The sequence below is a fragment of the Heliangelus exortis genome, chromosome 3 (assembly GCF_036169615.1).
Source record: "Heliangelus exortis chromosome 3, bHelExo1.hap1, whole genome shotgun sequence".
Lineage (NCBI taxonomy): Eukaryota > Metazoa > Chordata > Aves > Apodiformes > Trochilidae > Heliangelus > Heliangelus exortis.
In genome coordinates, this window is record NC_092424.1 from 22,252,000 (window position 1) to 22,276,062 (window position 24,063).

The 24,063-nt window shown below is 42.0% G+C and overlaps 1 protein-coding gene across 1 annotated transcript; it reads left to right on the forward strand.

Annotated features, from left to right (window-relative positions):
• The first annotated feature begins 150 nt into the window (after nt 1–150).
• DTL (denticleless E3 ubiquitin protein ligase homolog) lies at nt 151–22,434 on the forward strand. The gene is made up of 15 exons (XM_071739596.1): nt 151–244; nt 518–643; nt 1,520–1,618; nt 1,919–1,980; nt 2,073–2,193; nt 2,668–2,733; nt 3,852–3,967; nt 4,416–4,489; nt 5,438–5,541; nt 6,549–6,653; nt 8,764–8,876; nt 12,809–12,898; nt 14,652–14,790; nt 18,644–19,503; nt 20,968–22,434. The coding sequence occupies exons 1-15, from the start codon at nt 199–201 to the stop codon at nt 21,031–21,033; spliced, it is 2,187 nt and encodes a 728-aa protein (XP_071595697.1). The 5' UTR covers nt 151–198; the 3' UTR covers nt 21,034–22,434.
• The last annotated feature ends 1,629 nt before the right edge of the window (nt 22,435–24,063 follow it).

Sequence of the window (24,063 nt, forward strand, 5' to 3'; positions counted from 1 at the left end):
CGCAGAGCGGACGCTGGGGGGGTGTGGCCTGGAGGCCCTGCCCCGCCCCTCCTCTGTGCCACCCAATCAGAGGGGAAAGGGCGCGGCGCAGTCGGCGCCTGTTGCCCAATCAGGGGCCGAGGCGCGTTTGGCGGGTCGGTTGGTGGCGGGAGTAGGCGCCAGAAGCCGGGTCTGCCCGCTCTGCCTGTCCCTTCAGCCATGCTCTGCCGCGCTCTCCTCAGCCGATCCGCAGCCGCACTCCCCTGTGAGTATCCCGACCCGACGGATCCTAACCCATACCTCATCTGTCCCGACCCCTCCCGCTCCGCCGCTGCCTATTTCTTGGGCGCCGGACCGGCGCAGCTTGAGTCCGGGCCGGTCGCCATCAGAGCGGTGGGCTCGGTGCCCCCGAGTTAGACTCGCCTGGCGGCGAAGTTGGCGGTTTGGGCGCCGCCACGGCCGCTATGGGGGTCTGGGGGTTCCCCGCATCCGATCCCGTGCTGCCTAGTGCCGTCACCGTCTCTCTGTCTCGTTGTAGGTCGGACCTCTCCGCTCCCCCTACAGCATCTCTTGGATAGCTACCAGTGCAGCCGGGAAGATGACCACCTCTCTTACGGGGAAACGGGAATGCCGGTCCCTCCTTTCGGCTGTACCTTTTCTTCAGGTAAAGTAACCTTCCAAAAGGTCCTTTCAGGGGTCAGGGGGTGGACACCTGTTTTTGTTTTGTTTTATTTTATTTTCTCGTATATCTCATTTAGATTCAGAGTTTCTTGTTTTAGGGAGAGCTGGCAATATTGTACTTGCACCTAGATGTGATACAAATTGTATCTCGGTGCTTCCAGTTGAGTTGGAGGAAAGTATCCCCTAAAGAAGCAAATGCAAAGCTTTTGTGTCTCTGTTTCAGCTTTGTGTGTTTCACGGTATGTCCTCTGGGTGACAGCGTGAGGCCACATAGTTGAAGAACAGAGGTTTGTTAAAAATATGTAAAAGATACAGCAGGATGAAAAAATAGAATGAAGAATTGGCAGAGTTGTACACATGTTACTTAGATGTGTAGCCTTTCCCAACTATACATATGTGACGAGTGGAGAAAGCATGGAATTTCCTGGTTCTTAAGGACAAAGCTCTTTCGTTTGTATCACTGTATTTTTGCTGTGAGCTCATACCTTTATCCAAGGCAGCTTCCTGCTTTTCCAAGCCATAGCAATTATTGGAGGTTGTAGTAGTATATGTAGTATAGACACAGAAAACTGTATCTAGAAAACTATGATAACTGGTGAAAAAGGCTGTTATCTCAAAAATTTCTCCTGGAGAAGTTTGATTTTCCATGTATAGCAGTTGCTGTATAGAATATCCAGAAGAAATACTTTCCAAGATGCCTGCATTTTGAACATTTAAATAGCTATGTCAATAGTGTTTCTTTCACAGCTAACTATCTGCAGTGTATTATATTTAAAGTGTCTGTGGCCCTTCACAAAGAGCAAGGGCATGATCATGGACCAGCCACATAACACAAAAATATGTTTGAATTTCTTTTCAGCCCCAAATTTGGAGCATGTACTTGCAGTTGCAAATGAAGAAGGGTTTGTTAGGCTGTATGATACTGAAGCTCAAACTACCAGCAAACTGACCTTTAAAGGTAAATATTATATAGAATATGATCATAATTTGATGTGTCAAATACATGATTTACTGGAATCAAAGCTTTTTGCAAGTCGTTTAAACATAAATGTGGGTGATACTTATTTCCTTTCGTATATGCTGCTGAGTCTTCTTGACAAAGCAGTAGCATGAGTGTGCTCTTACAACAGCAGTAGCAGATGAATTGTTATGTGTTGCCTAAGACAAGCAGTTGACAGTTTCTCTGATTTCTTTGGTCTTCTGCAAAATAGCATGCTGCAGTGCACTGAACTAATCTTGTCTTTTGTTTTGTTTTTAGAATGGCAGGCTCACTCAAATGCTGTATTTGACCTTGCCTGGGTTCCAGGGGAACACAAGATTGTAAGCAGTCTTTTGCCATCTAACTTTGTTTTTCAATCCTTTAGCAACTGTGTGCACAAAATGACTAAAGCTTTTTATTTTTTCCTCTGAAGGTCACTGCTTCAGGAGATCAGACAGCCAAAGTGTGGGATGTGAGAGCTGGCGAGCTTCTTGGCATATGCAAAGGTCACCAGTGTAGCCTCAAGTCAGTTGCTTTTTCTAGATTTGAGAAAGGTAAATGTTGATATTCCCTGTTGTCTGTTTTTATTGTCATCTTTCTCCCTACCACACGGGTACTTCGGGGGGCTAAAAAGGGGCTTTGGAAATGGACAGCATCAAATACCACAGGCTGGCTGAACAGTGACCCAGACAGTGAAGTAAAACTAACTTGTTGGGACCTCACAGTGACCCAGTGGTAACATCCATACATTTCTGACCTCGGGCAAGTTTAGGATATGACACCTACTAAGTGTGTAAATAATCTTTTCATAAGCAAGTTCCTGTAGAGTTGTAGTTAAAAAAGACTAGGAAGAGTAAGGATTCTAGTCAAAGAGAATGGAGGAATATTGGCCTGATTTTTGTATTTCTAAGACTGGAACCCAAAATGTTGGGGCAGAAGAGCCAGAGGCACATGGAGGGCATTGTACTGCATCCAGTTAATTAAATTAGCACCTTGGAAGCTAATAGCACTCTTTTTCTCTCCCATAGCTGTCTTCTGTACAGGAGGCAGAGATGGAAACATTATGGTTTGGGATACCAGATGCAACAAGAAAGGTAACAACTTTCAGATACCTATCAGAAAAGCTCAGTTTCTCATGTAAAAATAGTACTCAGATGTACTTCTTGGGCTAATGCTTTTGGTTAGAAGACAGGTAACACTTTAGTAAGAGGATTGTCAGATAACAGCATACAGCTTTAATAGAGCAAAATGTATGTATTACGTATTTTTCCACTTTGTAACAGTCTCCAGTTTGCAGCATGCTTAACATGCTGGCATGATAATACCCTGTGTATTGGTAAGGAGATAAAGGGGTATAGGATACATCCCTGTGTGGGACAGCACAGAGATAGATAAGCTGGGTGAGATTGTTCAGGTCAGTCATCCAGAGGCGTGAAGCAAAGATGGAAAGGTTCCTGCCAGAGTAAGAAGAAAGGCAGAAATTGAAGGAACTTGTGACTGCTAGGAGCAACCCATTATATTGTGAGAACACCTCTGCAGTGCAGTGAGAGCCCATTTTGCTCCTCTCTTTCTGTTTCCTGGAGCTATTCCTCCCCTGGACAGGTCATGTCCTTATGCCTCTTCCTAGTTCCCTGGCCTGTGCTGCCAGAAGATGTCTCACTTTCATCTGTCCCAGATTCCCTGTCTCCAGACTGGCAAGGAAGGAAAAGGGAGGCTCCACATGACAGGAGTAGGAGCTACAGGAAAAAAAGTAGAAAAGTCACTTTAGTCTAGTCAAGCAGTAAAATTCAAAAAGGGCAAAGTAGCAGACAAAGCTAAATAGAAAATTATAAAATGGAGTGGAAAAGCACTGGAAGCCTTCCCCTGAGTGCAGTTCTGCTCAAGATGAGATGAGTTGAATACTCCAGACCAGGATACACGCCAAAGACCAGACCAAGAGGTAATGATTTCCAAAGGCAGTCTGTAGATCAGTCTGAGTTTCTATGTCCATGCTACACTGACAATTTTTTGAAATATATGCTTCTGTTTTCTGCTCTGCTTTTCTCATTGGTTTTGTATGTAACAAACAGTTTTTTTTTCAGAATATATTAATGATTTTAAAGGTCAGTCTCAGCCACTTTTAAGGACTTATTCCAAGCTAATGCCTGCTTTAATAAAGTGATAGCAAAATTGCATAGAAACTATTGATAGAGATGTCTTTGATTTCTTTCAGATGGATTTTATAGGCAGGTGAATCAAATCAGTGGAGCACACAATGTAGTTGATAAGCAGACTCCTTCCAAACCAAAGAAGAAAAGGCAGAACCTAAGAGGACTTGCTCCCTTGGTGGTATGTATCTGGGGAACAAATTAAATATAGGTCTCTTTTGAAGACAGTGTGATTTACAGAAGCCTTTCTAAATAATTATTGTAATATATATTTGGCTCGAATGTGGTAAATACTTCCATTTATCTTTGCAGAGGTAGGTTTTTGTTTCATGGTCACCTGCAATGGCTAATTTTAGACATTGTTTTGTTGTCTAACAACACACATGCTGTCAAAGCCATCTTTGTGCAAATGCCATGTGAAGAAACACTTACCACTCAGGAGCCATTTCACTGGTGGGGGTGTTTAAAGGATTGTTGTGCCCTAAATGGCATCTGGTATTTCCAAATGCTCCTGCCTGGCTACGAGGAGGTTATCTCGGTATTTGCTTGGCCTTGAACTAAGCAGCAAAGTCTTGCTGACCTTGAAAGAAAATAATGTTCTTTTTTTTTTTCTTTTCTTTCTTTTTAAGGATTTCCAGCAGAGTGTAACCGTGGTGCTGCTTCAGGATGAGCATACTCTTATCTCTGCAGGAGCTGTTGATGGGTAAAGAGGGAGGATGCCTGCTTTTCTGTCTATTCTTTGTGTTCTTAGGGGCACAGAAAAGTTGGGAGCCTTTTTTTTTTTTTTTTTTTTTTTTTAAGATCACTCAGGGGCCCACAAGGCTACTGTTATTATTAGGCAGGATCAGCACCTACACTGCCAGCTTGTATTGGCAAAACTACTACTTTTCTTCCTTACTGAAGATTGCAGTGCTGGACTAAATTGTGCATATGTGGTAAATGCTCATTTTAGTGTCTTAACTATGGGGTAGAAGTGCAATTCTTCTCATCTCTTTCTGTTATCAGGGACCTATGGGACTACACATAAACAGGCTATTGTTAGACAGTGAGCTGTTTTGGGATGTAAGTGGGTGGTTGGTGCCTGCCTATGTGCAGGCGTGCTTGAGAAAATGTTGCCTTGAGTTACAAAAGATGCATTCTTTCAGGTGCCAGATCCATTGCAGCATCTTGGAGCCAGAGCAAGCTGTCTCATTGATTAGTATGGAGATTACCCTCTTAAGACTTGATTCTTAAGGAGTCTCCATGTGGTCAGAGCCTCTCTGAGGCAGACAACATCAATTCCCTTGCCTATTGCTCATGAGAGAGCCTTGCTCCTGGAAAGCAAGAAAAAGCTTCAAGGTCTTTATTTTTGGAACAGTATAAACAGTGTAAAGGCATCTTTGTGCTTCCTTTTACTAGCTGGAGAACATTGTCTTTCAGGCTTTTGTTGTGTCTTGTGTTAGTTACAGAAGACAGTGCTGCTTCCTCATTTATACCCAGCAGAGCAATTGTTTTACTTTCAGCATTTCTCTGCTCTGCTTCTGCTCAGTTGTGCTCCTTAGCACTGGACATTCCTCAGTAGTGAGCAACCTGTCTTCCTGTGCTCTAAGAAAGCCCTGTCAGTGTTGCAAAAGAAATTTTCAGAGTTGAAGACTCGTGTTTTCTGTTTCAGTGTGATCAAAGTATGGGACTTGCGCAAAAACTATGCTGCTTACCGTCAGGACCCAGTGCCTTTCAAGTGTTTTTGTTACCCTGGGACCAGTACTCGCAAACTTGGTAAGTTATTGGAGGATGTATTTGTTAAATAATCCTCCTTTAATTGAAATTAATCCTCCAATAAATTGCAAAGTGAATTTAACAAGTACTGGCAGTGCCACCTCTTCGCGTTTTAGCCAATTATTGATCAGACTGACAAGCTCAGCAGGGTATTTGGTATTGCCAATGCCAAATTTTCACACTGAAGAGTGAGAGTACCCCATTTTTGTATCATTGCACCAACAATAAGGTGCAATGCAAATCAGTGTATTTCCAGAAATGGAGAGGATAGTGGAGCTCTTGAATTTAGCAAGTACTTTTGATGCATAAGTAGAAATTGGATTTAACTCTTACTTTGCATTGTACCTTACAAAGCTGACAGACCAGACTGGGTTTTTACATGGTAACCTTCCAGACTCTAGCAACTCTGGAAGCTGGTTTTTTACCAAAAACTGTAGTGGTCTTGTTTATGTTGCTCTGTGCTACTTTGTGTCTTAATGCCTTGCACTGCTCTGATCCAACACAGTAATTCCTGATGACTCCTCTATTCCGCTATCTTAATGTGGTGATGGTGGTCAGTGTCAGTCCCAAAAACGTGAGGCAAGTCCTCCAGGAGCTGGTTGTGAAATAATCCATTTGCAGGGAAAGATTTTTCTTGCACTTAAATCACTAGCAAATCAGAAGTTGGCTTATTCTACCAAAGTATGAGGGTTTCTGTTTGTTTTTAATCGCTTCTTCTCCAACTGGTTGTTCCTGTTATCCACTTGAAACTATAAAACAAATTCCTTGACTGTTCTGAAGATGAGATTCCTCTGTAAGTATCACCCCGAATGTTCATAAGAAAATGTAGATGCTATTCTAGAATCCTTCCTTCACCACCAGGCACCCTGTGAAACAAATGAACTTTCCAATGACATCCTGATACCTGCTAGAGATTCTTTCTAAATGCCTGTTTTCCAAAATGTTCATGGGTTTTTTTGTGTGTGTGAAGTTATTCTCATGAAGAACTTTTCTCTTTGTCGACACAGGATATTCCAGCCTGGTTCTGGATTCCACTGGTAATAATCTGTTTGCTAACTGCACTGATGACATCATCTACATGTTCAATATGGCAAGTTTAAGGACCACTCCAGGTAAGCAAGTTATGTGTGGAGCTAGCTGCAAAAAATATATGCTACAGAGCACAGAAAGGCAAGTTTCTCCCTGTGACTTAAAAAGACCAGGTCGAATGCTTAGGAAACCTATTCCACCTTCTTATGGCTAAAGCTACCTGGCAGACAAGGCACCTGTTACAAGGGCTGTTACTATTTTGTGTTAAGCCATATAAAATTAATAGCACAAAAACTCGTATAAGTGCAGATGCTGGTTCACCCAGACTGACACGAAGGGTAGTTTCATGTTATCTGATGAGGAATGGCTGGTGTCCAGCTGCTACCCACCCGAAGCAAGTTTGAATATTCTGCTTATTGGCACTCTCTGGTTTTTCCAAGCTCTTATATATGAATCCATATAAAATGATCATATTCAGATATTTTAAGGAGTCCTTTAAATTCAACTTTTACCACAGTTTCTGGGAGAAAGCATCCCCAGCATTTGGTGGATGCTTCAGCTTTTTATATGCCTTCAGCTCTGCACCTGTGACTTGTGTTGGAAAGTCAGCCCACAGATCTCAGTATACTAAGTTGCTTTGTCATAGGCCAGTGGTTGCTTCTCAGAAAGTGGCAAAACTTGTTAGAAGCATTCCAGCCAGACACATGACTTTAGTTTCTATTGCGTCTTGTCTCTCAGTTAACTGAAATTAAATGCACAATGTGTCCTTCTGTCTCTCCAGGAAGGCTGTCTGGCGGGTGGGATTGGTTCCAAAGACAGAAGCAGTGCAAGGAGCCAATATTAATAACCCACTTGTTGAGGTTAACCCCGGATGAGCTGTGGAAATACGCTCATTGGCCCATCCTCCCGCCAGAATAGGCTCCTGGTAAAGCACAGGGCATCCCACCCTCAGCTTCCTAAGCAGCTGATAAAGCCCAGGAGGGATGTGGATCACCCAGCTGGATGAAGGGGCTACTGCTGTTCCCACAGAGGGCAGCCCCAGCCCGTGGGTCGGCCGGTCAGTCCGTGCCTCTCTCCCCACTCCCCGCCTTTCCTCCCCACTGCGCCTGCGCTTGCCTGGCACGTGGGCAGCTTTAGGATGTGGGGGGACGTGAGGAAATCCTCTCTGTAACAGGACCTGTCAGCGTGTCTGGCTTGGGAAAGGACTCACTGCTCTGTAACCACAGTCCTGAGAGAGCTGCAGGAAGGGATCAAGGGAACTTTTGGGTTCTCCGAGGTTTTCAATGGCTGCTAAAGGTCCTCTGGTCTGTGGGTCAACACCTTAGCCAAAAACACTGTTAAAATAGGGATGGTCAAGGCAGTGCTGGGCACTGCATCAGGAAACTCATCTCCTTTCTGCCCCAAGGAGAGGATGGGATATTGTGTGACTAAGTGCTCTAAATCCATATTTGGCTCCTGTGCTGGCTGCCTGCTCCTCTGATCCTGGCAGTAGGGGAAACAGCAGCCACTTGGGGTCGTGGTTTCAGGGTTTTAGCAAATGCTGAAGCTTTAAATATAAGGAAGGTGGGAAACATGGCTGACATGATGCAAGTTTTGTTGATGAAATAAAGATGCTGGCAGTGGGAAGAAGGAGAAGCAAGTGCCTGGAAGTGTTTTAAGGCCAGGCTGGATGGGGCTTGGAGCAACCTGGTCTAGTAGGAGGCAGGGGTGTTGGAACTAGATGATCTAGATGGTCCCTCCAACCCAATCTACAATTCTTTGCCACCTCCATGGAAGAATGCTCATTCTACGCTTTTTCTAAGCACAACTACCCCTGTTAATGTAGCAATGCTGGTGGTGGTGGCTGACAGGAAGAAACAAGGAACTTTCACCAGGGCAGTGGGGCAGCCCAGGTGATGTCTCAGCCTGCTCATGACGAGCAAAGCTAAAGCTTTAATGAAGCTGCTACTGCTTCCTAATGCTGTGGAGAGAGCTGTTTAGGTAAACCTGAGTCATTATGGAAGCCTGAAGGGCTTCAGTTGAAGAATAAAGACTTCCTGCCCCAGAGGCCCAGAGTGAGGGAGCAGTGCAACCACTTTCTCCAGAGGTTATGTGGCTAGGCAGGAAAAGCCTGTAAGATCAGCCCTGCTTGTGCAACTCATTCAACTGCTGTGATCGAATGGGCCTTTTTTTTCTTATTTTTTCTTCTCACAGTGGCAGTTTTCAGCGGGCATCAGAATTCAACCTTTTACATCAAATCCAGCACCAGCCCAGATGACCAGTTCCTGGTTAGTGGGTCAAGTGACTGCAATGCGTACATCTGGAAGGTGAGGCAACTGGGACAGACCCAAGTGTGCAAGCCAGAGCTGCTCTGGTCTTCCATTTCATTTGCTTTTCATCTTCATGTAGGACACTCCCTGCCTTCCCACTCCTACTCAGAGCAACTTGAGGTTAGCTCCTGGCATGTTTTGCCCAGAGTGTGTTGCTGTCAAGGCTAGATGTAACTGTTTAATGTAAAACAGAGCTAACCTCCTGCCATCAATAAGTCATCACTGCTGCTTATTACAAGTTGCTGATCTTAATCTGATTTTAATGGGCATTTAAATCATCTTTCAATCCTGGTGATTCAGCCAGCTATGACAAGTAGACAGATCTTGTTTCATATTTAGCAATGGAGCACATAAATAGAAAACTAACAATTTAATTGTTAGGACACCGTCTCTCTCCACTCCCCCTTTTTCCAACTCTTGCTTCGGACATAGGTAATTCGGACATACCTAATTTACAGTAGTTGAAGCCTTTGTATTACAGCAAGGGCTCAACCAGAGCCTTCAGCAAAATTCCAAAGCACCGTCTGACAGCTGAGAGGCTTCGTCATTTGGCATCTTGTGCTGACATGTAGGAAATGCAAATGTCATGCAAATAATGCATGTTTCAAGTTCTGCTCTCCATACTCGACAGCCATATGAGAACAGATATATGGACTTCTTATCTAAAGTAGAATAGACAGAAACCACAGGTGACTGCTTATTTCAGCTTTGGGGTAATTTTTAAGGAATGCTGACTGGTTTACCCATTTCACAATGAGTTGGAAAGTAGAATACAATCCTTTGAGAGCAGAGATACAGCCTGCTGTGACTGTGGCTTGAGCATGTATTCACTTTGATTGGGAGAACACTTGCAAAGAAGTAGGTTGCTTACTCAGAAGAAGCAGGAGTGCAGTAGCATGACTATTCCCATGCCAAGTGGTGTAATTTTAACCTTCATCATGTTCTGTGCGAGCTCAGCAAAAATACCTGTGCAAACCTGGGCTGCGCATCCTGTGTTCACATGGCTTGATGCATTCTTGGAATGCAGGCTGGGGCTGGGCTGAGAGCATTCAAGGATGTCATTACATCTCAAAGTTTGAGCATTTAAGCACATTCAAAATGCATTAGTGTACAAAAAGTTTCTGTTTGTCTCACATGTGAGTGACAGATCATATGGCATATTTATTAAATAAATAATCATATGATTGCTTATATTTTAATCCTATGGTCGTGTTAGAAAGTGGCACTTCCTGCTAAACTGTCTCTTTCAAGATGTATGATAACCAGAGGCTACTTAATTTGTTTTAAACATTGACAGATTTAATTGACTCTGAAACATATATATCTTTTCATGGGATGAGAATTAACTATGCTGTGAAAAAACCATGGTTAGATATTGCATGAGAAATTAACAGGTAATGTTGGAAAGAACTTAATGAAGAGCACTAGTTTTTCGTATCTCAAGTAGTGAAGGGCAGAGGAAGACCTTGTGCACCCAGATTATTTCTCTCAGAAAGTTTTGCAGCAGTTTTAAATTGGTTTGGGATCAGCAGTTCCCAAGGATACTGTGGCTGGAAGTTGTTGCTGACGAAGTTGCACTTTCAGCCTGTTTCCATATATAAATCACTTCCAGGCAATGAACACTCACTTCATTGTGTTTGTAGGTTTGTTTTTTTTAATTACTAGTTTAGGCCTAAGATTATAAAATCCAGAAAGCAGATAATTTTCTCTCTACAAAGATGGTATCTAACTGAGTTACCTTCCTGGTATTAAAAAAGTATCTATTGTAGACGTATACTTCCATAGTTCTATTGTCCTTTAAATCCTCTGTACAGACCACTCTGGTGACCAGATTAAGTTACCCATTTGTCTGTCATAGCAGTTGAATTTTAGTGCTTGAATCTTATGCACGAACATATATAAACCATTTTATGCTGAACCCTGATGATGGATACAACAGCTGCTGCAGTGAGTAGAGTAACTAATAGTGTCTCATTTCCTAGGTTTCTCATTTTAACCTTTCCACAATAGCCCTAACTTCCCCACCAATATCCTGTCAAATCAGGCAAAAAGCAACATGTGCTGTGGCTAATCCTGACTTAACAGGCACAGGCTGGCCAGCAGCCTTCTGCAAAACACAGTGTACACAGCTATAACTATGCATTCTCCCTTAGTTCACAATAATATTAGCTGGTTTAATTTACAGTAGTATAGTGTAAAACCGGTGTGTCTCAGCAAGAATAATTCTCTGCCTCTGCTTTCCTTTCAGCAATCAGTGGCTACTAGACTGCTATTGTATCTGTTATGTGTGTATAGCAAGACCACTGTTAAATGTAAACCAAGGTGCTCTCTGCACCAAGATCTTCTCTTGTTTATTCCCTAAATAAGGATTTAGTTTCCATGGTATTGCATGTTTTGGCAGAGAATGGAGTACTCTGACCAAAGCATTTAGTGGATAATAGTCCATAGTGGATAAAAAGTGGTTGCCTTTGCTATGCCAGGAGAAAACCCAGCCTCTTAAGATGAACCTGTTTGTATCAGAACAACTTTTAAGATTTGAATCTGGATGTTAAATTGTGATTTTGCGGATTGTTTTAGGAGGTGATCCACAAGAAAAAAGGTTGATAAATCAGGAGCCTTCTCTGTCTTACATCTTCTTTTGAAATCTGTACGTAATGTCTACTCCTTTACCCACACACTAAAGGATCTGTTCATTCACTTAGTCATTTATGCAAATCCCCTTGAAAAATCCCCCTTATAATGTCTCATAATTAATGTGACTCATAGCTTCTGAAAGCATTGCCTGCTGAAAGCATACAAAACTTGGATGTGTGTGTGTGTGTGTTTTCTTCCATGGGCCACTTAATGCGAGCTTCATCTGCGTTTGTCACTTGCAGGAGCAGTAATCAAAGATTAATAGTAATACTGTAGAACAGGAAAAAGTTTTTTGTGAAGGGTGTAAGAGAAATGAAGTATAATCATAGAATCATAGAATCATAGAATAGGCTGGGTTGGAAGGGACCTCAGAGATCATCGAGTCCAACCCTTGAACAACTACCGCCACAGTCACTAGACTATGGCACTGAGTGCCATATCGAGTCGCTTTTTAAATGTCTCCAGGGATGACGAGTCCACCACTTCCCCAGGCAGCCCGTTCCAATATCTGATCACCCTTTCCGTGAAAAAATTCTTTCTAATATCCAATCTGAACTTCCCCCGGCACAATTTAAGACCGTGCCCTCTTGTCTTGCTGAGAGTTGCCTGGGAAAAGAGACCAACCCCCGCCTGGCTCCATCCTCCTTTCAGGTAGTTGTAGAGAGCGTAATGAGCATGAGTGAATCAGGAAGCTTTTTCATGAACTCTTAAGAGGGTCTCTGGTCCAGCTGGTTGGTTGGAGGAGGTAGAGGCACTTGGCCATCACACAAATGCCAGTTCTGAAGCCAGTGATGGTTCATCTCTAGGATTTTGTTAGTGGAGGTTTTACTTTTCTAATAAGCCACTGTCTTGGGATTGGGACATTTGTCAAATGGCAGCAGAATGTATATTTGCCTCATATTGAAAGTATGAGTTTCCTAAACCTTTAAGCATCTTACCTGGAACAGGTAGAGGTACTTACAATAGTAAAATGCTTGTGTCATGTTTTGGGCTGACAGCTCTGGAGCCTGAAATCCTGTGTGTAGCAGGAGCGGCACCAGTATTTCTAGCCAAGTCAGTACATTTCAGTTCTGACCAACTGCTTCACCTTGAGAAATGAAACATGAAGTGCTTCTTAGGGCTCCTTCAGTTGTTGCCTCATGACAACAGGCTGAGAGTGTTTGATATACTGAATTTCATATAAGAAATAAAGTATTCTCATGGTTCACAGGTGGGCTCTGGAGTCTTTTTGTAGTGATATATATTAGGCTGCAGGAATTCTGACTGTATACTTATTTTTCTATGCAATTTTTAAGGTGTCTGAGCCCAGCCTTCCTCCATGGATACTCCTTGGTCACTCTCAAGAAGTTACCTCCATTGCTTGGTGTCCTTCAGACTTCACTAAGGTTTGTTTTCTGGAAAATTGTCTTTCCTATGAAACAATAGATGTGATGTGGCAACATCTGTATTTCAAACCTGCAGCAGCATTTGTTTATTTGGGAGGAAATTTTTTGTCAGTTATTTCAAACCTTGTTGGGAGAAAGAGTAAACCAAGTTTGTCACATGAATAAATTGTATTGGAACTTTCTCATTATTTTCAGTTATTATAGGCTATTTGATAAGACCTAGGAAATCACAAATGAACAAAGACCTCTGATGACCAAAGCTTGTAACACTCCCTGTAAGAGACCAAACTGTGAAACCATTTAATCAGGTCTTTCATAAGCCAAAAGCTTGTTTTATGGTTCTATACATACAGCTTCTGTATCTATATGACCACATCTGCTAGTCTGTGGCAGTAGTTCTGTACAGCCTTTTAAAACTGTGGATTCTTTTCATTTCTTAGATATTTTTATGACATATATGTGTGCACACCCAAAGAACAACAGTGAAATTGGGACAGTAATTATCCACCAGCTATCACTAAAAAGAAGAGAATTGTTGGAGGCTGGTTCAGACAATGGGCCTAGCTCAAAATGAGAAGTAATCTTGAAAAATTCTGGACAGTATCTGAGTAATAGCCAGAGTTTCTTTCACCCCACAGTATTAGTCAAGGCAGCCACTTTCCCTAGCTTGCACTATAGCACTGGGTCTTCAGAAAATCACTGGTGTGTAGGAGGGTGGAAATCTTTCAAGGATACAGGATGAATTGTTCTGTGTCCAAGATGCACAAAAATATGAGAATGTAGATGATCTAGATCACAGATTTCAGGCATCCTGATCATGATGTGTTGGAAATGCAGAGCTATACAGCCTTTAAATCATTACTGACACAGGTAAATAGTCAGCCATTGTCTAAAAGCTGAAGCATGAAGAAAAGTGAAAAATGTGGTGCTAAGACAGGTCAGGAAGCTGCTTGGAATTATTTGAGAGGTAAAGTTGATTTCTGTGGGGATGATACTGGTTCTACAGTGATCAGAGCAGAAGCACTTTTCCATCCGGATTTCTAAGAACTTGGCTACATCATTTAGTTTTTCTTGCTGCTAAATCCTATGTGAGACACCATCTAATCTGTCCAAAGAGAGCCATTAAATGTGAGCTGGGTAGGTTCTACTGCTTCTTCTGACAAGATTCCACAGATCTTTTTGGAGGGCGTGATGCTGCAGCAGGAATCTGGACCAATATTTCTAGCAGAGTTGGTTTCTCTGCCAGATACTGCTGACATCTGACTCTAGAGATAGCATTTAAGACTAGTGCAACAGCCTTCCAATGTCACCTTCTCATTGTGTTGCAAATGTTCATCCCCAAGCAGGTACTGAGTAGCAGACAGACCTAGATGCAGGTTCAAGAAGCAGCATGGGTGCTTTTGCCTACCAAGTGACTGAAACCTGAAAATATGAGCTGGCCCTTCCTGAGCAGGGAGTCACAGTGTTACAGAGCTATGCAAGGCAAATGGTTCCTAGTGACCGAGATTTCTCTAACAGAAAGACAAGAAGGCAGTAACCCTGTCTGCTTTAAAGTAAATACTGCTTTCTAGTACAGCAATGAAGCGGAGTTGGGTTGTTTTGTTTGCTTAATGGGCAAATCTTGTACACCTTCAATGAGACTTCACCCTTGTTCTCATTAGCACAGTGTGTCACGTGTAGCTGTTCTAGTTCACTTGGCCAGTGAACCATAAGACGTGCCCTGGTTACTCCACCGAAGTAATTTATATTGTAGATTGCCACATGCTCTGATGACAACACCGTGAGGATTTGGCGCTTACAACGTTGTCCTGAGGAGGAGAAATCAGCGTTCCACAAAATCAACTTGGTGGGCTGGGTCACTCAGAAGAAAGCAAAAGGACAATGTGGAGCAGGTAAGGTCCTTGTGCTGAGGTGCCTTGCTCTGCAATGTGGCTTCTGAATTTTGGCTGTTCTCTATACCAAAAGAAACCTTTGGCTTTTATTAGCCTTCTTATTAGTCTTCTATTTTTTTTCCTATTAGGCAATAATTCATGTACCCAAACACTTTTACTTGTAAACACTACTGCAGCCAACAAGACAAGCTGGCTAAAACAGCCTGCAAATTTGCCAGAATCTCTATGACCAGTCTGTGAAGCAAATACTCATTAATACAGTACAAACACATTAATACAGCTCGTCAGGCAGCCACATCATCAGTGGGTATCAGCAGGCTTCAATAAATGAAGACCTAAAGGAGCTGTCATGTGTAGCATGCACTTTAGCAACAAGTCACACTTTTTTTTAATATCAAATAATAACCGAGAGCAGAAAGATCGTATACTTTTTCCAGTTTACTATTGACTAGTAAAGGGCTGATGGCAAATATACAACCTTGGAACTCTGAACTGTTTCTTCCTGCCCAGTAGTTGAACTCTGCACAGATTTCTTTGCTTCTGCTAACAATATAACATCTCCTCCTTCAGCTCCACACAATGGTGCTGTTTATACAGACAAATGCCACATTGTAAAGTATTTCAAAAATACACATAGAAAGTCATGATGTGATCATAATGTTCCAGAATTAACCAGTAGCAACCAATTATTCACATGTGAAGGCTAGGTAACAAGTGCAACACTTTTCTGCAAAGCCTAGGCAATCAGACAAGCCAGGCAGCATGCTCTCACAGCTAGCAAGCAGATCTGGGTTTTGTGGAGAAGCTACTCACTGGACAGTACTAAAGACCAGGAGAAAGGAGTGCTGGATCATAGCACTACTTTGAGTTATCTGAATTTTGCATTTCATTACAGCAGAGTAGGGAAAAGAAGAATAAACCCCCAACAAAGTGAAATAAGATGAGCTTCTCATTATAGGTAACTCTAAAACTAAGAATACAACTTCTTCCCAGCAGCTGGTGGTATCATTTCCTGCATTCCACCTATCTTTTCGCCTAGTGAGATTTTCCCTTCAGATGAATTTCACCTTGGCTTATACAAATAAAGGCTGAAGGTCTCCATATCCCACTCATGGGATAAAATTACCTCTAACCTTTTGCCAGTAACAGTCTTGCAGGAAGTTTGCAGGACAATAGCAGGGAGAGCGCCAGGTCTGCTCTGTAGCTGGTAAATGGTTTGTATGAGCACAGACTGCTTCAGAGAGGGCTCAAAAATCACTTTGTGTACCTGTTTCAGCAAAAGAGAAGTAAACATCGGTCTAGTCTAGAAATCTAAAACCTGAAGTTTTGGCTTAGTTAGTGTACAACCTGAAGCTTGTACATGAAAACTTCACAAGTCAGTTTTGGCAATCATACTAGAAAAATAACTCCTCTCTCCTTGCTCTGTGCTGCATTAAAGTAACACAGAAGGGAAGAGGAAGTACACAGACACTGCACACACAAAAGCAGGCTTCCTGCTGACCTTGGCTCTTGAACATAGAGCACGTGCTGCTGGAATATAGGAGTTGTCTGCAGAGACTCATTCAGAGCTGGCAAGCTAAGTACTACTTCAGACCTGCTGGGATGAGATATAGATAGTTCCCCACCCATTTGTGTGGAACAAATTCTGAGACTGAGGTTCTGTATTGACTGTTGACCTGTATCGTCAATGGTAGAAAGCACAGTTTCCTTTGGAAATTATTTTTGTGGTTTTCCTAAGCTGCACTACTTTCTGGTTTTGTGTAACCAAATTTCCAGAGCAGACCTGTGCATGGACAATTTGTGGCTCTTAAATCTGGAGACTGATAATGTCACACTAGAAGACTGGTAGTAGAGGAGGTAGGAAGCATCTGAAATAACCTGCTTTGCTGTGATGCAGGTTGACTCTAAGTATTTACAGTATTGTACTGCATGCAATGGCAGCATAAATGGAAACAGCCTGGAACTGTCATAGTAGAAGCCTGACTAATGTGTGTGGTCTCACAAAAAAGCCTGTACTTCATACTCTTTACCTCAAGTTTGAGGATGTTTCTCAAGTTTGGGATTGCGTCTTGCCATGTCACACATCCAACTCTCCAGATAGCTTTTTTTCCTTATCCAGTGTCTCCACAGTATAACTTTTAGAGTGGTTTGAGATTGAAAGCGCTCACACTCCACTAGCGATGATGCAGTATTTCTGCTTTATGAATTTGTAGGTTGTCATCAAGGGTTGCTGAGATTGCTACTTCTGCCTCCAAGAGCTTAGATTTTTAAAGTGCAACTAATTCCCCAGCTGAGATACAGTTGTCTTGTAAGTGCTCATCAAAGTAAAGATTACGACAACTAATCTTCACAGTTTCTCTTAGTGCAGATTGAAGCATCTCTATTTTGTGTGGTAGAATGATTTGTAGCAGGATCTGTTAATACAGGAGCCTATTTAATTTTGCTCTGATATACCACAGCTTGTATTTTGGATACTAGAGAATACAGTAAAAGGAAGGATCAAAAGAGGCTTAGTAGGGTATATAATCAGAGGTCAAGTAGATACTCATTATGTTATTTGTGAGACAGCCCAGCGTCCTAGGGAAAATGTCAGGTTATTCACACTTAGACTCCTCATTGTTCTAATGAAGCAATTTAGAACACAGTACTAATGCTGAGAATTAGGAGTTCTGATTAAACCCCTGGTATACAGAGAATGCTTAGAGCTGTTGTGATCAGCAGTGGAAATGTGTAGAGTAACTAAGGTGCTACTCCATTTAATTGCAAGTTAGATGAATGAGAAAGCAGGCATCTAGTAAACCTGCTACCATGTTCTCTGAGAGTGCCAGAAATAAAAAAAATTGACAAAAGTATTTAAAAACCCCTCTAATACTGCTGCAAACCAATATCTTTGCCATGAATGATTCCCACTGTTACTAGCAAGGTCCTTATGCCCCTATGACTACTGTTTTAAGAAGCTGGGTGTTCAGAACATCTTTTTTAAAAGCAGAGGTGTTTACAACTTGGCAAGTGAGCTGAAAAGCCACTGTAGAATATCTGTTTGAGAATAATTTGGTTTAGAGGAATAACTTACTACCGTGACAGATTTTATTTTCTTTAGAATGTCAGTCCTTGTTCAGGAGGTGAAGAATTTCTCATTTCCTTGGGTGTGGTATATAACTGCTGTTCATACTAATATAGCATTGGAGAAAATCTTCCAGCAAAAAGACATGAGAATGAAAGTATGTCTTTCCTGTTCTCACACTCGTTTTTGGTTTTGGTTTTTTTTTTTCAAATCTTTAAAATATGCAGCTATTAACACCTGACTAGCAGCATTGTTCATATGGTAGGATATTACAGTGTAAGGATTCCTTGGTATTGTAATTAGCTGTGGGACCTGCTCATAGTACCTTTGTCCCTCAACTCAGGTATGAAGCCATTAAAGGTGGCAGCATGGGTGGGCACCAGTCTTGGTCTCAAGCAGCATCTCAGTACAGAGCTGTCTGAATCAAGCCACTGCAAAGCTTCCAGCAAGGCTGGATCAGCTTGGAAGATTCAAGATCTATTTTGTCCATCCATTAGTCCTTTGGCTGCAGCTCGCATAAGAGTGCTCATTACAGAAGGGATAGACTTCAGACATCACACAAATATACTGTATTATATTTATCAATATGATACAGGATTTCACATAAGAATTGTACCAGTTTGACTGAAATTAGTGGGATTTATGCAAACTCTTAATTCAAACTGATATGTCTGAGAAGCAGGGTCAGTGCTGAATTAGTTTCCTCATTGGAAGGGGTGTTTATAAAGGGTCTGTCTGTAGTCTGCTGTTCTGTGTTCCTCATCAGACTATTCATTTCATCCCTCCCAGGACTGCCAGCCAACCCACAGGCTACTCCTGCCAAGGCCTTCACCGTAGGCAGCCCGTGCATTTCCTCGCCACAGCCGGCTGCCTGTGCTCCCATTTATTCTGGAGACCTTCCCCTCTCTACCAACACTCCAACAGGCACTCCCAAAACCCACATGGCTGCAGACTGCACCCCAGCCAAGGGGAGTGGAGCCAGCCCGTGTGCTTCTCCCAAGCTGATCCCTTCCTCCAAAATGTCCATTAAACATTGGGTGACAAGGACTCCTAGCTCTTCTCCAGAAGTGGGGAAAAAGGCTCCTTCTCCTAGGAAAGCCCTGGCAGAAGTCACCCAAGGTCTCCTGGAAGCTGCTTGCCCTCCTAAAGGCCCACACTTGCAGTTTGAAAAGCGTGCCAAGAGAAGGCTGGACTGCAGCAAGGAGGATAATGTGGGGCAGAAGTGTCTGCAGGCCTGTAGCTGTGTGACTGAACTGGACCACACAGCTAAGAAATCCAAGATGAATTTGTGTCACTTGGTTGAAGACCAAAAAGCTTGTGAGGAAGGCGCTCTCAGCCTCGTTGACTTGGATAATGATTGTGAAGGCTCTGGCCATAGCCTAAAAGAGCCTTCCTCTCTTGGAAGCCCTACAAATCCACTGGGCATTCAAACTCCCCTCCATGTTTTCAGACCTCCCCGTGGGGAAGAGGCAGAGGTAGTAGATAAAGAGAATAGTTCACCAGAAAGAAAAAATTGGTTGTCTGCTCTGGGAGAGAAGCTCCGTCCCAGCAGAACTGGCAGCCAGAGCACTTCAAACAGCCCCTCAACGTCTTCCAGTCCCAGTACCAAACGACAAGAGCCTGTGGCAGTGGCCACCTCACCAAAAACTGTAAGTAGAACAGTGACAGTGGCCATGAAAGAAGTGACCCCTAGCTGCCACTCTTCCTTCGCTTGTTCTCTCCTGCTCAGGCATTCAAAGAATTATCTGATCCCTCTTATTTGCAGACAAAAGGGATGATTTCTGGCCTAATAAGTCAGATACATTAATGGTGTTATCTACAATGTCCCCCCATGCAGGAATTGTTAGGATGTTGATTTCACTCACTTCACTCAGGACTTGAGAGCTCAGAATGCCTCCCAGTCCCCAGCCAGGTTTTTGGAGGATGTAACCATCATCTGAAATACAGCTCTGCTTTGAGAAGCACAATGACAATGGCACCTTTCCTGGCAGATCCACTGTTTATGTGTGCACTGTCACATCTGCCTGTCCGTGCTAATGGAAAGCCACTTCAGCACTGGAAGAAAGAGCTAAGTTTTCTTCTAGCTCAGGTAGCAAAATAATTTGTTACCCATATTAAATAATGCCTTCAGTTTCTTCATTGAACACTAGCAGAAAAGAAAGGAATTGCAAAGAGTCAGAGGACAGGACTTCACCTACATAATCCTACTTTTGGTGTAGAAGCCTGGCACAGAGCTCATCCCAGGATCTGAAAGTAAAGCTTATAAAGCAACTATAAAGTTAGCATGAGGGTTTAACATGCAAACTGGGAAACAGTAATGATGTTTTTTAAAACAAGCCAAACTTGACTTGTGCCTGGAACTGGGCTCTATAGAGGTCTATAATGTCTTTGACTTATTTCAGCAAAAGTTAGGTAAATTTTCACTCATCAAATTTTGGTCGCATTCTCAATTGATTTTGTGATATGCTAGAAGTTGTTGCCATCACTAAGGCTTATTTTGGTAAAGTATCTCATGTCTTACCTGATTTCACCTCTTCCAGTGCTTCTATCAGATGTGAAGTGGACAAGCCACTGCTCCTTAAGTTACGCATAGCAGCCACACTCTTCATATTGTGGTTGTGCCAAGAAATCTTGGCTATATTAAACCTAAAACTACTTGTACTTTATGCTTTACGTGTTTAAACATAAGACAAAAAGATTTGTCCTGGCGAAAGATTACTGTAGAACCTTTCCTGCCAAGTATGCTCTAATTCAGATTTCAAGATGCTCTTTTGTTCTACTGCAAGCCTGAGGGAGTGACTGAAATACCAGCAGCATTCATTGATCTGCTACATCTTGAAAACCTGCAGCCCTCTTACCTGCTGTAGGCAAGCTGAAAAACAGAGTGTTTTTCCTATGGCACTAAGAAAACACTAGGTTTTAGTCAGTGTTTCCTGTAGTAAGTTTCTTATCTGTGAGACAGATTATAGTAAAGAAACTTTCATTTATGATTTTATTTGGGAAGCTAAACACTGGAGCAATGTTGAAGGGATGACTTTAAGACTCTGGCAGGATATGAACAGCTAGGTGAGAAGGGTTTCTTATTGGTTTGGTTTGTTTGTTTGTTTTTCTAGGTTGCCACCACAGTTTCCATGAGGAAGATCTGCACATACTTCCACAGAAAGACACAGAATGACTGAAGCAGTATGCATCTGATGGGTCTTGACACTGGTATCAGCACCAGATTTAGCAACACCAACAAAGATGCACTGGGATTACACAGTTGCCAGACATTCATAAACTTGGGGTTTTATTCTGTTTTTAAAGCCATTAACAGCTGCTGTCAGCTGAGTGTGGAAAATCCACACAATACTTACTCATGGCCTTACTGATTTGAGATGATGGATTTTTATATAAAGAAAAATTGAGTCTTTTTTACATGGCAACTGTTACAGTCCAAAGACAACAACAGCTCTGCTGTGTGTTTTTGACAAGCACATAGAGCTTGTCAGTTTATGTTACTAATCTGCCATTGAAACTGCCTCTACTTAAGAACAGTGTGTAAATCATTACACCCTCCTGAAAAGCAAGTGTTGGAATGTGTGTAGAGCAACTTGCTGGAGGTAGATCTGAGACTCTTCATGTCGAATGGCATTTCTGCAGTTATTCCTCTAGTGGCTCAATTCTTACTTCCAGCAGGGAAGCAATGATTGTGTTAAGTAAACATAAAAGACTTTCAAACACCCTGCCTCTGTCCAACAGTGATTATAGTCTAAGAGGAGACAAAATATAATCAAGTATGTAATGCCTGTACTCCTCTTGCCATTCCTGTACTTTTCCCAGTCTGAAAGCTTCTGTCTTAACAGACTCTGCTGGCTCTTGAGCCATCAGCACTACAGCTGTTAAGACCAAGCTTGTCACTTCCCTGAAATAGAATACTGACAAAGTGCATTAGAAAAATTAGCTTGATCCATCCCAAACAGGCATCCGATAACAGCCAGTTCCTTGGTCACTTCTTACAGATTCAGCCTGTAGCAGAAGCATTAATAACTGCTTATAACAACTTTATAACACTTTCATGATACAACATCTAAAAAATAATAGCTTGTAAAACTGGGGGAGGGGCACTTGATATTTTAGAAGCACTTGGCAGAGTTAACATATTAATATTAAATGCTCTGCCATTGTAAGTTGTCACTGATGCTGAAAGAACAAGGTCACTGAAATGAGATCACTGTCCTGCTGGGTAATGATACTAACTCCTCAGTCATATTTTCCCCAGGGGGAGCTAGTAGAAGATCCATGTCTTAGGTTGGTGCATTTACTTTGTCTTCTTGTATAATAGTTCATATGATCTTTAAAACAACCAAACAACAAGAAAACCAGACTTCTGAATCCCTATTAAGTTTTCCTACAGCAAAAGAATTAAGGTATTTGAAGGGGGTGTGATCCAACTAAGATGTTTTCCATCTGAAATTTTCACAGCTACTTTACAGTAGTATGAACAGTATGGTAGCTGAAAGGGGTAAGAGGAAAGCATGCTGGTTTGTATTTTATGTTGTAGATTGTATTTTGCAAAGAAATAAATTACTTGAGAGAAACTGGCTTTTGTGAAAGGTCTCTTACAGCTATGAAGCAAAAGGAAATGATTAGTGTGCTTTTTTGGAAAAAGAAAAATAGCCGTGATCAGGTTGCATCTTTTGGCAAAAGCACTCAGACACACATAATAGGGGTCAGAACAACTTCCTCCTTCTTGCTGAATTGCAGGCCATGACCCCATGAGCTTTGAGGAGAAGCTATTAAGAACGTAGGAAAGGTAAGTTAGTGCTTCAGGTATTTTTAAAATTACTCTTATTTAAGAAAAGTGGATTTTTAAAAAGTGATTATCTGAATAGGTCTGGTATCTGGGGCAGAACAGGAATAAAGAAGTTTTTTAGTTTAATTTTAACCTACTTCTGGATATTGAGGTAGATGGAAGTAGTAGAAACATAACCTAAAATAAGTAGGTTTGGGATTGAACTTTGACTGAATTTTAACTATTAGAGCCACTGTGTGGGCCACAATGTACCTTGGCTAGTTTTTCATGAGGATTCTTACATGCCCTTGTAAACAAGAGGTTGCAGAATAAGGAGATGTGGACCCTAGAAGGGTTGTCAGGCATTTCAACAATAGAATTTCATGTTCCTCCACTTCTTTCACGGCATTTTCCTCCTCCAGAAATGTTCTGTCGCCAAACCATTATCTCCTGTATCTTGTGAATGGCTACCTAGGGATGATTCACACTAATGAGTTGCCACTTGTATTAATAACATTGTGTGGGGCTATGAGATTTTTTCCTTTCAACTAGTTTAGTGGAACAAATTGTTTCACAGACCACCAGCCATAATTTCTTTCATCTTAATCTGTTGTCAGCCTGATGCACAGCCTAGGAGAGTTAACTGAAACTTATATTCCTCTATATCCAGCTGCCTTGGCGTTACCGTAATAAAATCATCATTTCAAAAGCTTAGAAAAATAATTCCTCATACAAATCCTATGCCAAGTGGTTTAAGGTAACCAGTGCTGTCTTTACCTGAGATTTGCTGAACTAAATATTCAAAGAAGTGAACTCTTGTTTTGAGCTAGCAAGCTGTACCTCTGAATTAACTTTCCTTCTAAAGGATTTACAGAAACTCTGTGCTCCATGTTTTATAACCAAATTAAGCTTTTTAGATATTATTCCCAAATCTTGTGTGTATATACAAATCCCACCTTATGTAACTTGAAGGTTTTTCCCAGCAGAGGATACTGCTTACTGCTGTTTCTGTCCTCAGTGTTTACCCTCTAATTGCCAAGTGGGATTTGGGAATGACCATGACAGTTTATGATGGTACTTTTACCAATAGTGCCATGTTGGAAGTTATGCCTCTCACTGTCCAACTATGAACAGTCAACCAGTTTAGTTTAATAGTAGCATGTGAGTGACTTGAGCTAACCTGACTTGGCAACACTGAAGAGGCACTCCTAGGATCTGTACAGATGCACAGTCAGCAAGCCTTGGCAAGCATTTCTTCTGGTAGCAGCACTGACTTGAGAACCCCTTGGGGAAGCCAACTACAAAGAAAACAAAAAAAAATTTAATTGCCTCAGTTCCCTGACTCAGCTATGGAAGTGCTTCATTACATTAAGGTGCCACAGCAGTAGCTCCACTCATTGACACAAAGCCACAAGGTGTCTTTCCCTCACCCTCA